General features: G+C 39.0%; 1 protein-coding gene across 2 annotated transcripts in view; it reads right to left on the bottom strand.

Annotated features, from left to right (window-relative positions):
* Nucleotides 1-493: 493 nt before the first annotated feature.
* ANO10 (anoctamin 10) overlaps nt 494-17133 on the bottom strand; it is a 120987-nt gene continuing 104347 nt past the window's right edge. For both annotated transcript variants that reach the window (XM_033511916.1, XM_015618239.2), the window contains one exon: nt 494-1356. Coding sequence is in view for 1 of the 2 variants with exons in the window: in XM_015618239.2 (XP_015473725.1) it covers nt 1321-1356 (36 nt within the window). In the remaining variant the exon portion in view is untranslated. The remainder of the gene's footprint in view (nt 1357-17133) is intronic.

Raw genomic sequence — 17133 nt, 5'->3', positions numbered from 1 at the left:
AAGCAGCAGCCCATGAGATACCCCTGAAATAGCAGCAGCGTGGGGGACTAACAGTGGGAGAGGCAAGAACAGAGTAGCCATAGCACAGGTTTGCTCCTCTTCCCAGGGGAACAGTCATTTCTTACTGGGTCACACCTGCAGAGCCTGAGAAATCCTAACTTTTAGTTCCAGACAAAATATATTATTTTGGCTTAGTTATATTACTCTGCTGTGGGGGCCCTGTGGCAGAAATCTGAAATGTGCAAAGTAAGCAAACACCTTAATTATGGCAGCAGCAGATTTTTGTGAACAAAATTTCAGCAAGTACCACACACAGTTACATCTACCAAAACTGAACATCACAGCAGCCAAAAATAAACTGTCTCAAGGTCACAGGAGCAAACACTCTAGATTTCAGTCCTATTACTGTCAGAAAACAATGGAACTTTAGGACAGCTACCTTTTTGTGAAATGCAAGGAAAACCTAATCAGATATTCACTACAAACACAAGTACTGGTGTATCAAGTATCAAGTTTAATTGATCTGTTACTGTTCATCTAACCAGAAGATCCATTCATACAATACTACAGTTCAGAATCCAGGAGAGTGATACCAACATCCAATGTAAATTAGAAAATAAATATGCTTCATAAGTCACTGATCAGCAATCTGTTTCCTACTAATTTTTTTTGCCTAGCTTTTTAAAAGATTTTAGCTAGGACCTGTTTAAAGAACTAGCAAACAGGAGTATATAATACATATTCTATAAATATTTATGTTCAACTATTTCTCAGATCAAATAATGAAATCCATTATTGCTCCCTATGAAATGTATAACATACTTAAATTAATTTGCTGTGGACAAGCAGCAGCTAATAAGCAAATCTTTGAAATAATAGAGGACTGATTAGCTGTTGTAATGGAAAAACAAAAGGGGCAATAACCATAAGGGAGAGTAAATTAAAGAACAGTCTGCTTTTTCTTTTCCTCTTTAGAAAGCTGCAGCTGAAAATTCTAGTTAGCTTCTGGATGCTTCCTCACAGGATCTGTTTTCAATCACTCAAAGCACAGGGAGTCTGGCAGATTTTATCCAGACCTGGCATAAGCTGGAGTGCTTTATTTGGTGTTACCTTCACAAGCAATTGCATATGAGAAACGAAGAGAGCAGGAGAAAATACATTTTTTTACAGTGTCAGGCGAAGATTATTTACCAAGTTTCATATAAGCAGGTGCCACCTACTCAGTAGATGGTGGAGGGTGCACTCTGAGCGCCACACACGACCACAAACCCTGGTTCCGCCTCACATGTGACCGCCTTAGTCATCCTCATTCCTCCGTGTTTACTCCTTCAGGGACTCTGCTGCCAGCTTCATTTGCTGCCAGGGAGAGAAGAACCGAGAGAGACTCTGAGTACAGCGGCAGCAGGAGGAATAGCACAAACCAGCTAGAGCCCAGTGCAGGACACTTCAGAATCCAACTGAGTAATAAAACCACACCAAAAAAAGAGCTTGAGCATTTAAAAACAAAAAACACCAGTCTGTCGTGCCTGATTTTTACAAAATACACAATTTTAATAGAAGCATTACTTTTTCCCACCCAAACACTCATCAAATGGGAATGCAATTTGTAAGTTAATTATTTTTGTGATGAAAAATGCCTTGAAGTCATTTAGCCTTAAATATTTAGGCTTTTAAGCTGATCTCAAAAGGTCAATGAACTGACAAACTGCTACCCCCACTTCCCATTGCAACAATCTGTTAACTGTTATTCAGTATTTCATTTTGTTGTTGTTGTTGAATTGAATAAAAACATCCTGTGATATAAGGAGGCAGCAGGCTGCTATGGTAATAGGTGTTATTTCCAATGCTGTTGATAACCAGTTTTGTTGTCATTATCCTAGGATGTCCAGAGAGATCTCCACGTGAAACCAGGATAACAATCCCAGATGACGAAAATATCTGCTGAGTTAAAAAAACAGAGCCACTCTGTGAAGCTCCTTGTTAAAGAGAATGTTTCATAAGACAGAATTTACAGAGGCAACAAGAAAGAGTTTAAACTGTGCCGAAGGCATCTCTCACACATCACCTGGCAGCTGTCAGCCAGAGGCCCGGCAATGTCTGGAAGGCTGGAACCACCATGATGTACCAAAAAATGATCAGAGTGACTGAAGTCCCCGAAGAAGAAGGACAGAGACAACAGTCACAGGAAGGAGACAAGTGGGACCAGCCCAAAGGACAGGCTGAGGAGCAGAGACAAGGAGATGCACAGCACTGCTGGAATTCACTCATGCCCAGCATCACTGCCTCCTTGGAGGCAATTTGGCAGACAAGGAAATGAAAGGGCTGGACATGAAGAAATAAGAATGATCATATGAAGAAACAATTTATGCAGCTTTCAACTTGCTGTGTGGGTTCTATATCATTCCCCCAGTGGAGCACAGACATGTGCTACTGAGCTGAAGTTGCTTCTTTCACGTTTGTATTTGATCTCATAGAAATGGCCCATGACATATGAGCTACTAGAAAGAGAAGCATCTAATAATGTTGCAACAAAATTGGAAAAGACAAAAGTGCAAATAAAGTGTACACTATCATTACTCAACATGGGATACAAAGATGTCAGATGCTTCAACACAGCACCTTCTACCTTTTCTTTGCTGCTAGTCTGAGCCTGAACCTATTCCAAAACACTACTCTGCATGCTAAAACACACCTACAACAACTTTTCTTTACCATTTTTATCTGTATTTCCATGCCATCTACAAGTGAAATAAAATTAGTTTGTGATACAAATATTTATATGCTTCTCCATAGCAACCGTGCAGTGAAAAAAGCCACAGCTAAAGGCTGGAATACAGATAGATTCCTCTTCTACATCCTGATTCACTTATTTAAATAAATGTCTGAATAAAACTGCAGCATCTTTAATTAAAGTGACTTTTTCTCCTATTGCAAAAACAGACACAGAAGACAGCACCTTCATTCAGTTCCTGATTCATCAAATACAAACCTAATTTTTATTTTGGAATGGTTTTCTTAAATTCTGAATGCTGGTGTAATTTTAAGAGGATTGATGAGGAATGCAGAAGACTGGATAGGTATTTTTATTCTCTGATCTCTGCAGGGCTTGCCAGAGTCTGGAAAAAAACCAAGCACGTGAGTGCTAATGATGACTAAATGTAATCTGTCCAAAAACTCTGTACAAGCTGGACCACTCACATTTATTTTTGAAGGCCCTTCTAATTTTAACTGAGCTAATCTTAAACTAGGATTGTCTTGTGCTGGCAATCTTATGCTAGCATATTTAAAATACATGATATGAACAAACAAATATCCCAGCTTCTTGAGCAGGCCAGTGAGTAGAAAAACCTCTTAAAATAGCTTCACATGCTGCCATGGCACATAAGGCCTGGGCAAAATCAGTCCAAATGCAGTCATACACATATTTCAGGAAATGAATCATCAGCCACGTGAGAACAACAAGAGCTGCGTATTTAATTTCTTCTTTATAGTTTCTAATACCAAAATGTATTTGGCAGTACCTGGCAGCAGCAGGCTCCCCCAAGAGCTATCTGTTGGGCAAGCAACATGTGGTGGCACCTTTAAACGGAGAAGTTCTTTGCCAAGTTCAGACTGAAGAATTTTTAAATTTTCTTTCTTTATTTACTGTGAAAGTAAATGTTCCAGTTCAATGGGAAAATATTTCCCAAACACAACATAGGGGAAAGGAAGTGTATTTTTTAAATTTTTACTGCTGAGAAAGGGAACTGATGAGGTACCTTTTAAGATCACTTTCCCCCTGACAGCCCCAACATGTTCACTGGGAAACCTGTGGGGCTGAGTTAACTACTCCTCCCTCAAAAAGACATTTCTTTGCAAGCACTAAGAAGTATTTTAAAAATATGGAAAAGAGGTATTAAAAATGTTCTGATCTACTTAAACCTTCTAGATACATAATGACAAAACCTGCTCATTTCAGGGGCATTAAGAGCCTCTGTGAACTAATCAGAGGCACAGCTCAGAAAAGAGTTGGCTCAAGAAACCATTCTTCATTTATTATCAGCTGAGAGTTACTAATGAAAGGTTTATACTTAATGCTCTGGTTTATGCAGCACCCTTAGCTACAGCAGCCTATGTATGCAATACATGAGTGAAACATGTTTAAACTAGTATTAATTTTAGTGGGGCTACAGTGTTGTTTATTCTAAAATTCTACTATTAGGAAATTCTCTAAAATATTTATCTGCTGTAATTCAATAGATTTGCTATTTCCATTTAATTAAGTTTGAATTTCCTTGTAAAGCACATGTAATATAATTAGACAGTATGTCCAGGAGAAATAGCAAAACCCCTTCAATATGGTTTACAGACAGTTACTTAGATTTGCCTACATTTCAACATTAATTTTTCTCGAAGGACTTTATTAAAATGGAACAGATAGTTTCACACCACAAACAGAGCTGCATACCAAGCACGGAAATCAGGCTACTTCCTTTGTGGGCTCACTCACAACCAGAAACATCAATTTTAGTGAACCGGGTATGGCTGTGGCAGTTCTGCAGTCAGAGGGGCTATGGAAGCCTAAGCATGAGATTTAGTGCTGCCAACAATACCAAAATACTAAATTAAATAGCTTTGAACATGAAATAACAGGAATACACAGCAGCACCAGAGACCTCAACTACAGCAAAAGGCGAGGAGCTGCCAAGGGATTTACCAGCAGCAGTGCCAGGGCTTGGCTCGAGCCACAGCCACGCTGGAAACGCAGGATGTTTCTGGATGGAAACTGTGACCCACCTTGTCTTCCCATCTTGTGCCCAGGGCTGAGGAGATGCTCTGCCCCTCGCTCTGCACAGCAGGGCTGCTTTGGGCCAGGACTCTGTGTGTCCCAGCACGAGACTTCCTCCTGCCCCTGAGCTGAGAGGTGGGAGCTGCCTCTCACACCCCCACCTTGCCAATCCATCTGTGACCTTCTTTCTGCACCAGAGGACGGCAGAGGGAACCCAGCATTCCTGCTGTCCCAATCCTGGTTTTGCACACACTCATAACCTAATCAAACATTCTCACCTTTCCTTTATGGTTTCTGTGGGACAGTCAACATTTAACAGGCGCTAACAGCCTTTGCTGGTTTAATGTTGATTTACTGCCTTTGCTGAGCTCTGGGTCAAACACTTACAACACTGTTATTTTCCAGTTATGCTCAGCCCTGGTAAGCCAGCCTCTAACTACACTTAATTTTACCACTGTGTGTGCTAATGCCAACTGACAATTCAACCACAACTTGAGGAAAACAATTTGAAAAATAGAAAGCATATAAAAATGAAAACCAAAGAAACCAGGACCTATTGACTCACTGGTTTGATGTTTTTCCACAAGTATACTGTGTATATGTATAATGTACACATAAGTTTGGACATAGGAAGAACAGACATGTAAATAGTTTATACTAAATACAAGAATACATTAAGGCAGATGTTTTTTATCAGCAACCCCATCTTCTGGTTTTCCTGTAAACACCATGTGGAATAGCTCATAAGCAGTTAGAAAGAGCAGTGGTACGCAGTATCTTTCCCACTTTCTAGCCTCAATTATAATATGAAAACATGACAGATATATATTAAATTCTTCTTTTGTAATGGTGTCCAATCACAACAATAGTAGTTTCTTGGCTCTTGAGCTGCCTCAGGAACTGTATCAGCTTAATCTGTAAGTACCAACCAGTTACAGAAGAGGCAAATTAACACCCACTTCAAAACCCAGTAAGCCTCTTCCACATGTAGTATTTTATTCTGTGTAAAGGTTTAAAAGCTTATTTAATGGAAATTTGTTCTCACTGATTATAATAGTGTAAGGTTATGGTAACTTCATACCTAGAATCACAAATCTTCCCTCAAGGATTTTGTCTATGGCACTGAACACTCTGCAGGGAATGGTGCTTAAGGACTCCAGGTTTGGGTTACTTTTAAGCTGCATTTCTGACTCTGATCATTTTTCCAGGAACCTGTTTGTTTCCTTAGCTGGAGATGGTAACTGATGCTTCTTGACAGCAGTAATAACAAGTCCCTATACTAGTACACTGAGGTTTATAAATCCCAGGACCACACAGCCACAATGTAACACTGAATGCTTATTTTCAGTTAAGTCATCCTGCACAACCCCTCATTCTTCTTGAAAGCTATTGATTTCCAGAACACAGTTTCTCTCCTGCTTCAGTAGTATGATAAAAGACTCATAGGAACAATTTCACAACTTCCTCATTTCCCAGAGCCAAGGCCAATGGCCCTGTGATGTTGCAACCCAGTGGTAACAAGCCTCTATAAAGGAAAGCCACACATGAGCATTAAACAGTCAAATGCAGATTTTTCGTAAGGAAGAGAGAAGGATTTTAAACTGAAGAGAACAAAGAAACAAATCCTGAATTGTCACTCTCACAAGGATTGTAAGCAATTACAGTAATTTAAATTTTTGAGGAATATTTACTAATCTCCTTACTTCTAGTTGGCACCTGGAAGATTATATCTAGTTTTGGGCCTTCCAGTATAAGAAGAACTCTGCCAAGCCTAACTATGGAATGCAAGATGGGCAGGGAGGTGATAGCATGCCCTGAGACACCTGCCAGTATCTACAAGGAGGTCAGCAAGAAGTTGGAATCAGGGTCTTGGCCAGGGTGCAGAGCCAAGGAACAAGAAATTAAGTGGTCATTAAAAAATAAGCCAAGAAAGCCCCAACAGAAAACATTTCACTACAAGGACAACTAAGCACAGCAGCAGGGGCCCAGGGAGGTTTTGGAGTCTCTGTCCTCAAAGCACCTGACAGGAAACCCCACCCCACACACAGCCCTGGGATCTAAATTTGGTGCCAATCCTATCCTGAGCAGGAAGTAGGACTACTGACCTTCTGAGGTCTTTCCCAGTTTGAGAGATTTTTATCGTCGTTTCTACAAGAATTGTGACAGAAGTTAGCCTGGACTCCGCAGACCCAGAGTGGGGATCTGCTACACGAAATAGAAAGACCAAAAAAAAATTTCTCTTCTTTCCTTTCTTGTTACCTAATTCAAGATAGAATACCAAGTACAAAGCCAGTGTTAATGAAACAATAGGTTTGCAAAATTAGTAAGTGCAGAGTCAGGAAAACTTGCAGAATCACATCATTTGTGCCTTGGAGTATAATGCCTGATTAATAGTGCTGTGAGGAATAGCAGACAAAGCAACCCCATTTGTAGTACATTCTTTTCCCAAGATTTTTTTTCTGATCTACTTCAGATTGTCTCTGATTTAAATTGCAAAGTATTAATTAATACTCATTACAATATTCTTACAGTATTAGTCACCCTTTGCTCAACCTTATTTTAGTTCAGTAGACAGTACAAAAATGAATAGTGGAAGTAACACAAGACAGACTAATTGTATTTTCTTCAAAATACAGCTTATGCCTTCTGTCCCTCAAAATATTTATATTATTTTTGTCCTTGTGTAGCTCATATTTCATAACTTTTTTCCACCATAACTGGCCATGTAGTTGTCAAGTGACAGATAAATACACAACATTAAACAACATGTCTGAATGCCTGATGAGGAGCATATGCCGAAACCACTCTCACAGGATGCCAGCCCAGCCCAAGGGATGCTCGCCCCTTTAGCTTATGCAATTACCTCTCACCCAGTCAGCAGCTGGTCAATAGATTTTGGAGTCACAAACTATCGACTGGCTATGAAAGCAATGATGCAAAAATGTGCAATGTGACATGACCTTGGTGCCATCTAAAAAGGGGAGGGGTGGACTGCAGTCCTGCACACATTTCTTTAATTTTGTGCCCTGGGTCTTACAGACATCACTACAGTTTAAGGGTGTAGTTGGCCTCTAGGTTAACGGTACATCAATGATGCTTTAATAGTTTCAGGATGAGCAATGATACAATTTATTTTCTCAGGGGTTTTGGAGGATGTTAATTACCTGCTTGCAATTACCAGCTACCATCAAGAGAAAATGAGTAAACCAAACTATTCTGCCTCTCTGAAGTTTAACAAGCTTATTCACTAAGCAGGATGTCCCTGAGCAGGCACATACCCTTTGGAAGAGAAATACCCAGCACTTGGAGAGTTTAACGAGCCTTCTGGACACAAATTCCTAATATATGGATATGGCTGACACTGAAGCTTAAGTGCAGACATAGCTGTGTTAGCTCTATACCAACTGTAATCTTCTCTCCCGGAGACACTCAAAAACCATCTGGACAGAGTCCTAAGCAGCATGCTCTGAGGGTCCCTGCTTGAGCAGGGAGGTTGGACTAGCTGATCTCCAGAGGTTTCTTCCAACTGACCCATTCTGTGGTTCTGTGACAGCAGTAAAAGCCTGGCTAACAACCAGGCTGCTCAATATGCACTAATTTACCACGTAAGCTCCCATGGCCTTGCACTCACTCTGCCTCATGATCGAGGCACAGCTGAAAGCAGCTAAACTGCCTCTGAAGCAACACCAGCAGTGAGGGTGAAGGGCTTGAAGGCACCTGGTGGCACTGCAGGGGGACAGTGAGAGTCCTTCCTCCTCACACTGCTTGAGTGACCAAGTGCTTGGGTGATGGAAAAAATACATAGCTCACTACAGCTTGTGCAGAAGATATATTTCATACTAACTCTGTGCCTCCATTTTTTCCAGCATAAAGCTGGGAGGAACCTGCTGGGTTACAGACACAAGCCTCCCTCAAGTGCACAAAGCTACGTCACAGAGGTTTAGTCAGGGGAGACCACACAGCATCGATTCCTGTACTGCACAGGCCAAAACCCACAGCTCTTGCCAACATCCTTTAGCAAATCTATTGCACGAAAGGCAAGAGACCAGTTTAAATTATTTAATGCCACAAAATGAACAGAGGAAACACTCAAAGAGCATGAACATGTCTCATTGTAATCCATGCAACAACAGGGAACAAACTGTGAAAAATAAAGAAATTAATTTTGCTCAATCCTCGGAAGATGAAAAAATATATTCCATTACTTTCTGGACTCAAATTTGGCCCTCAAATGGAACCCAGGCCCATAAACCCCAACACCTAAGCACTACTAAGTTCTACCCACCCTCTGCTCTGCCAGCAGACACAAAGGCATGGCTAACCCCAGCCCAAGCCCAGCTGGTCTCAGTTTTACCCTGGGCTCACATTTCTCTCCAAATGTGCTCATTTGTGGAGTCATAAAGACTCCAACATATAGAGCCCAACTTGGTTTCAAATAAAACAGTAAGGTAAGTTTACTCCTCTATGCAGGAAATTCACTGGGCAATCTAGATCAGCCTCCAGATATGAAACTAAGAACCCAACTTCAGGCACTATTTCTGAAAATTACCATCTGTGACATAAATCTGGCATAAATATGCAGAAAAATTTGCAGGAGGAATGGCTGTCCTCTGTCCTGTTACCACTCAGCAGCCACAATGCTGCAAGGACAAAATTCCCATTTCTTTGTGGCAGGCAAGAAACTTCAGCCTCACAAATACATCAGAAAATGCCAGAGAAATAAAATTTCTGAAAAACATAAGTAGAAAATTTTATAGTATATCTGAAGTAAAAGCTACATGTTGAGAAATCAGACTTCAATGCTGGGCAGGCACATAGGAAAAGTAACCACGGTTGCAAAGGGAATTCTTTCTAAGAGGGACTTTGCCTCTTTGTTCATCTGTTCTGTCAGCATGAAAAGTTAGTTTAATTCCAAAGTCACTGTTACCACAGTATTAAAAAAAATATTTTAATGCAGTGAAGTAGGAAACCCTAGTCAATGCTTAGATTATTTGGTGAACTATTCTCAATTCTACTAAAGAGCTTATTAGGCAAGAAGTCCAAGGCCAGCAACAAAAGGACCTGCCAGGCAATTTTGTTTACCTCCCCTGCAGAGGCTCTCCTGACCCAAGCACATGTTACTACAATATATTTTTGAGTAATATTTTCATTCTCGCTTTTCTCTTCAAAGACAAGTTGTCTTATACTTCATGTGAGGGCTCTGTGATTGCCCAAATACAGTCCAGTGAAAAATAATCAACACAGAGCTGGTAAACAATTTCTAGTTACAGTAATTTTATAAATCCTTCAAAGCATTCAACTCTATGAATGCTAAAGTGTGTCAAGTAGGTCTTTAAATACTTAGAGAATGGCAGTGGCACCACTGATAGAATTTCTTCCTTCATCAAACATACCAGTGAAAAGGCAAATTCCCTCCCACCACATTCCCAGCTCCTTGGTGAGTCTATGCACCCATTGAAAGAAAGAAATCATATTCTCTTAAACACTGGGCCAAACATAAGTATCAACTGATTACAGGCTACTGATTTGCTCTTAAATCTATATTTAAGTCGGTATGTGTCTGATCAGATGAAGTCAGTTACTCAAATTAGTTATGGTGGATTTGTGGCTTGATCTGGGCTCAGGAAATTCTTGAACTAAGCATAGGCAGAGGCTGGGGAGATATATGTTATTTCTGCTTTTCACTCCATCCTAGACATCTGCATATTGCCACTTCAGAGTGGCACTATTGCCACTTTGGTACCAGTATGCAAATATACACATACACAAATGACACAGCTTACTAAATGTGCCATTTTCATTGAAGAAACATGACTGGACACAGAGCATTACTCTCACTGGACTACAAAAGACCGTCTAATAAGCAGGTAGGAGAGTAACAGGTTGGTTTGGTAGTTTACAACTCCATTTCTTCCAAGTGAGTAAAGTTGTAACAGCTGACCTAAATTATAGGTATGACAATATTTATAAATTTATAACCTTTATAAATTGTCCTGCTAAGCCTGTTGCAATTTTGAACAACCTAGCAAAGGGTAAAGGTCTAGTTTACATGAAGGCAATGGCAAAGTTCTCTTTTACTTCAGTGAAATCAGACTTCTCTCACTTTCTCTTTTTATGCTTCCTGTGTTGCAAGTGAACAAAATGCTTTTTCCCTTTTTCCAGCACATTAGTGGGAAGAAAACCTCTTTGCTGTAGGCTGCTCACCACCTTTGTTTTGAAGTGATGTAGTTCTCTTCCTCCACAGATCCCCTGTTCAGAGCTGCCTGCACTGTACCAGAGACCCTCACAAAATTCTGTGCCTTTATGCCTCTAATACCATCAGCTTCATCAGCAATTTCTTTGCAAAGCTTTATGAAATTCTTTTGCAATAAGGAGAAAATTAACACTGTATAAGAACAACTATTTTCAGTCTGAAGAGAGATGATATTTTAGACAGCTCTGTAATATAAAGACAAACAAGGACCTGTAGATATGTTGAGTATTAGCATTTACTCTCTTTCTGAGATCTGCTTTAGTGCCTTTGAACATCCTATGCTATGTAACTGAGAAACTACAGAAAAAAAAAGTTTGGGATGAGGTTTAAATTGAAAAAAATGGATGAATGATTTCTGATTATTTCATTTTATTATTTTCATGCCTTGCCAACTCTATAATCCCAGTTTCTTTCTGTTAATTTAAATTTTCTGCAACACAATACATAAATGCAGAGTACATGTATTACATAAAATACATCTACATTTGTAAAAAATTATTTTAATAATATTGTGGTTTTTAAGTTTAGAACTTTGTGTTAAAATTGTTATCGTCTAAAGAAAACTTGAATGATTAAAAAAATGGTTATGCATATGGCAATTATTCTTTTACTTTGTCAGCATGAACCCTGTGTCTATGCAGGCTTTCCATGCACAGAATAAGTCAATTTTCATATGCCTTGGTAACACTCCTCCTTATTTTTTCTGCTTTTTAATTTCCTTAAAGTATTTTTGCTTTAATAAAGCATTTTACTCCGTCTCCATATTTATTCCTTGTGGATTCCTTGTTGTTTTACTGTCCCAGCTATACCCTCTCCCTTTTATTTTCACTTTCAATTCTTTCAAAATGAGAAATCTTTCCCTTCTGCCTTTAAATTCACAGGTGGGTAAGCATCAGATTTGTTGGCAGAAAAACTGCTGAGAAGCCTGGCCCTGGAGGCTGGCAGCTTCCCGGTGGGAAGAGAGCCACACTCCTCCTCCCACTCCCATTATCCTGCTCTGATTTCAGGAGCAATGGGAACCAAAGGAAGAACAAAGTCCAGCTAGCACAGCCCTGCTTTGGGGCTCCGCTCTGAGGGGCTGCATAAAGCTGGACAATAAATTGAAGCCTAGAAATAAATGTGTGGAACAGATATATGCAGCTCCAGTCCAGCTGCTGTTCTAGACTGACCTTCTTTTGCTTCAGTGGAAATTGGAGCTAATGGTGCCAGCTTCAGCATGCACTGGGGGATTAACTATTGTGATTCATGTTAAATTGCCACACTAATTTAGTTCTAGCAGACCTCAAGGCTTGGCTTTGGAATGTTTTTTATACATTGCAAAATGCTTTTACTGGATACCCTGGGTTACCAGCAATATCACTCCTATTCCTCAACTTTAATCTATCACAACAAATATATTATCTAACATGCAACACAAATATCTAAAGTAATTTCTCTCCAACATATTAGCTGTAGCACATCAAAACTGTCCGATTGCTATAGAAACACTGTACAACATTATCATTTGTGAGAAAAATATGTTGTCTCATAAATTTTATAGTAAAACCTTTATAAAATAAGTTGTTACATCTGTCAAACCAACCATATTTTAACAAACACGCCAGTAAGTGCTGTGAAAAGACTCTAAATAAATGCTGAAAACATCATATGATTTTGCATCAGTAAAGTGAGTCAATATTATCCAGTGAGTCACCTAGCTAATTCACAGCAAATTTATGTGATGGTATAAGATGGAAGGTGAATACACATTTCCACAGATCCTTCAGGGCAAATCAAATACGCAAGCTAGGGCAGGACAAATAATTGCAAAATATTAACAAGCTGCAGAAATCCATTTTCTGCACTTTGCGCTTGATAATATGTCAGTGCTCACATGCTCCTGCTTCCTTCTTGGCATTGGAAACAATCAGAAAGTAAAGACACACCATTATAGGACCAACAGAACTGCAAGAACCATGGTCATTAGTTACGTCCTTTTCTAAAACAGTAACGTTTCACAACCACAGCAAAAGATTTCTTCAATAAACTAAAGCAAATATCTCTTACGTATTAAAATGACAGCACATAATTTCCCCTACTAATAGGAAATTACAACAATTATTAGTGGTGTAAGGAAATACAGCAAAGGCTGTGGCTTACAGTAAGCCAGTGTAAGAATGCTTTTACCAAGGACCTGAATAGAATCCACATTCCCAGACTCATTCTCTCTCTGTACCTGTATATGGCATCTATTTATCTATCCAAAAAATAAAGAAAATGCATTCATAAAGAAGAATAACAGTGTTTGTATTTTAAGGGGCATTTTCACAATATTAATGGGAGGCTCTTGGGTTTTGATTTCCATGTGTTGGTTTTTGCTACCCTGAAAATTCTCCTCCCAATGCCTTCCTCATTTGTAACCCTGAAATTTTGGAACTGGACACTATATTGCTACCATAATGTTATAGAAAATTCACACTTCAGTCCAGCAAAGGATTTTTTCAGCAGCCAGTATATACTAAAGACTAATTAGCATTGAGCACTAATTTAAAATATGTATTATATATGTTACTCTATATTACTCAGTATGAATCTCATATACATAACCTTCGAGTAATTATATTAGAATTTTGCCTTCCTATTAACTTTTGATCAAAGAAACATATCCCATTGAAATTGCCATCTGCTGAACTTGCTTCTTGCCTTTGTTTCATCTTTCTGTGACATGGGAATAATCACCAATACTATCAGGAAAAAAAATATATAAATAACACCTTAAAGAAGTTTTCTCACTTCTGAAATCTGCAGGGGTTTGACTAAAAAGCAGAAAATAGAGTTTTGTCCTTTGTTAGTGAATGGCTGAATCTCCTTTCATAATTTCTGCTGATCAGTGAAAAAATATAAAAGAAAATGCAGCTCAGAATCACTAAGATCCTTATAAATGCTCTTGTATTAGATGCTTATGCAACAAACTGGAAGATTCACAGTGGCATTAAAAATAATCTCATTTGTGAAGCAGAAATTAAAATACTCCCTATTGATGAGATAAGCTTAAAACTAATTGATACAGCGAGTAAGCAACTGCTCCCATTAATTGTTGCTCCAAAGTTTTAATTGTTCACTACACTTTCATATACTTCTCATGGAAACAACAGGACAGACCACTCTCAGAGAAGAAGCTATTGGATAAACTAATTAATGGTTTGATCTGGTAATTTCAACATCACTGTGTTAAAAACAAGTAAGGGAAGCTCTGGGTGTGTCCCACCTGCAGAAGAAAGGTGTCCTCTTGCCACATGCAAGTCTAATTTAGACACGAGTTTCTCAACCTGGCAGCCCAGTTAAATTCTGGGTTTACTCAACAGTACTTTCACCAACCCAAACCCATCTGTCTTTCATTTCATTAAGAATTTACCTCACTCCTGGTTACCAAATGTTAGCTAGAATGTGTTAAGAACAGACCTTTCCATCTCCCCAAAGAGGAAAATGACAGACTGATTCATTTGATAGCATTTCTCAAGTCAGAAACAGGAAGGACCAAGAGTCACAAAAACCTTATCTATTTAGCAGACTTACTCCTCTTTTATATATAAAAGTAATGTTACCTTCTGAAAAAATCCACTAGCTCAAGAAGATGCTGATAACAACCCCCACCTCCTTTCACAGGAACAGACCTCCTTAGTTATTCAATTTATTTCAAACTATTCAAACACAGAACTTCTCTTCAACAAATATCCAGCAATCCCTGCTGTGTTATGGCAGTCCTGCTCTTCCAACAGCATGTAAAATTGTCCTTAAACATCTAAGGCTGTGTTGCTGCCTAAACCTTTTCAAGTCTTTCTTTTACTTCCTAGGTAACCAAAAGCAATGCACAAGGCAGAACTGTACAAAGCTTTTGAAACTTGCATGGGCAAGCAGACGGTGACCTGTACCTGCAGCACAGACATCTGAAAAGACCTCTAGGGCAGGAACTTAACACTTGGGCATTTTTATAGAGAGCTAAGGCAACAAAAATCTTGAAGTGTTTAAGCCCTCTAAGTGCTACAACTAAATAAACACTGCAGAATAAATAGTTACCTAACATACCCTTCTTTTGTCTCAGAGTCTGACCTGAATATTAAAAACCTAGTTATTCTGGTTAAAAACCAACTGGTTTGGTGATCTGTTCTGGCAGATGTATCACATCCTACATGAAGATTACCAAACTAATTACAAAAACATTTAAAATCCTTCCACTTCTTCCTATTACTTTCCCATCAAAAGCTATGGAGTCACCATTCCTGCACATGTCTGCTAAACCTACAAAATATTTTCTCTGCATTGAAATTTAAACTTATAACATGTCTTCAAAGGAACTCTAGTTGGCCACATCCCTGAAAGTTTGATCAACCAATCTGGACAACACTAGAACAATATTGCTTTAAATGGAAGAAGCCTTAAAGATCACCTCGTTCCAATCCCCCTGCCGTGGGCAGGGACACCTTTCATTGGACCAGGTTGCTCAGGGCCCTCTCCAACCTGCCTTTTACTTCCAGGGATGGAGCATCCAGTTTCTCTAGCCAACCTGTTCCAGTGCCTCACCATCCTCACTGTACAGAATTTCCTCCTAATATATAATTTAAACCTACTCTCAGTTTGAAACAATCACCTCTTGTCCTATCACTACATGCCCATGTAAACACCCTCTCTCCATTTTTCATAGGCTTCCTTCAGGTATTGGAAGGCCACAACTAGGTCATCTAGAGCCTTCTTTTCTCTAGGATTAAAACAGCACTTGCTCTGGTATAAAAAACTGGTTTTCATCTTTGAAAAGTCATTGCTTTATCACATTGAACATCTTTGTTGCTTTTTCCTGAGGTTTTTGTTGGCTTTTTTCCTCCCCCCCCCCCTTTTTTTTTTCTCCTGAAAAGAGATACTTAGTTACTCACCTCACCTCTCTATCCTTTCTGCTCAACTGCCCCATTAATTGATTCCAGAGTTTTATCTGGGAGATAGTCCCTTCTGGCTTGTATTTTTCTTTCATAACAAGCCAACACCCTACCAAACATTCAGTGTCTGACAAGATAACAATTTCTGGCCCAACAAGACATGATTTAAATGTTGCCTCCTCTGCTCTGAGGGACCAAGGAGAGGTCACAGAAAGGCAGCAGACTCTTGAGTTGAGAAGTGCACTATTGCAATATATGTTGCTCTGGCACAGCTTTGCTCTGAGATAACAAGACAGATAGACCAGGCTATGGCTCATTTCTTTATACACATTCCACATTCTTTTGACTTTTGGAAGTTTTGTAATTTATTCCACATGAAACAAAAATTTAGACAGTAGAGAAAAATATACCCTTGGAATATGAAGAATACCATTATCATAAGAGGAAACAAGATAAAAAAAATCATAGATTGGCTACACAGCCTTAACAAAGACTGAAGAACTAAAGCACCCAAAAGAAAAAAAAGAAAAAAAGAAAAAAAAAGAAAAAAAGAAAAAAAAAGTCAGCAGTGCCTGTAAATTAGGAAGAAAAACCAACCAACCAATCCAAAACCAAACAGGGCAAATAAACTAATAAACTTCAGGTTCTCCAAATGCTTCTCAGAAAAGCAAATTTTCCTGTTTTCAATCTATTTCAGAGGATATATAGCCATAAGTAGTGCACATTGCTCCCATTACTGGGTGAATAACCTAGCAAACAACAGAGACACAATTGCTCTGAAATGATAGCTGAAGTTTTACTTGTTGTCAATAGAAAAGAAGGGGAAAAAAAGAAAAAGAGTATTACAGTACCTTAACTTATAAAATGTTCTATTTGATTCAATCCTGCTTTTCCATTTAATTTTCATTTATTTTACTGAAACTTTAAAATACAATAAAGCTTTAAAAAGTATCTGTCTGAATTTCGTTCTTTTGGCAGATATTTTCCTCCTGGCTTCTCTAATCCGTTTTATATGAGCTGGCATCTTAAAAAGCATGCTTTAGTATGCAGAGCCTAACAGTACCATTGAAACCTCCTGACAGCCTGCTTCTCAGAAGCAAAAAAGACATTATCTCCCCAAAAGACCTGCTCTAAACAGTGTTCTCTTTTGCACATGAGCTACCTGTCACCCCATGCCCTGTTTCTTGTTATTCATAGAGCTGCAC

The sequence above is a fragment of the Parus major genome, chromosome 2, assembly GCF_001522545.3.
Source record: "Parus major isolate Abel chromosome 2, Parus_major1.1, whole genome shotgun sequence".
Classification (NCBI taxonomy): Eukaryota; Metazoa; Chordata; class Aves; order Passeriformes; family Paridae; genus Parus; species Parus major.
Note: the sequence above shows the minus strand (reverse complement) of the source record. Positions and strands in the feature narration are given on the sequence as shown.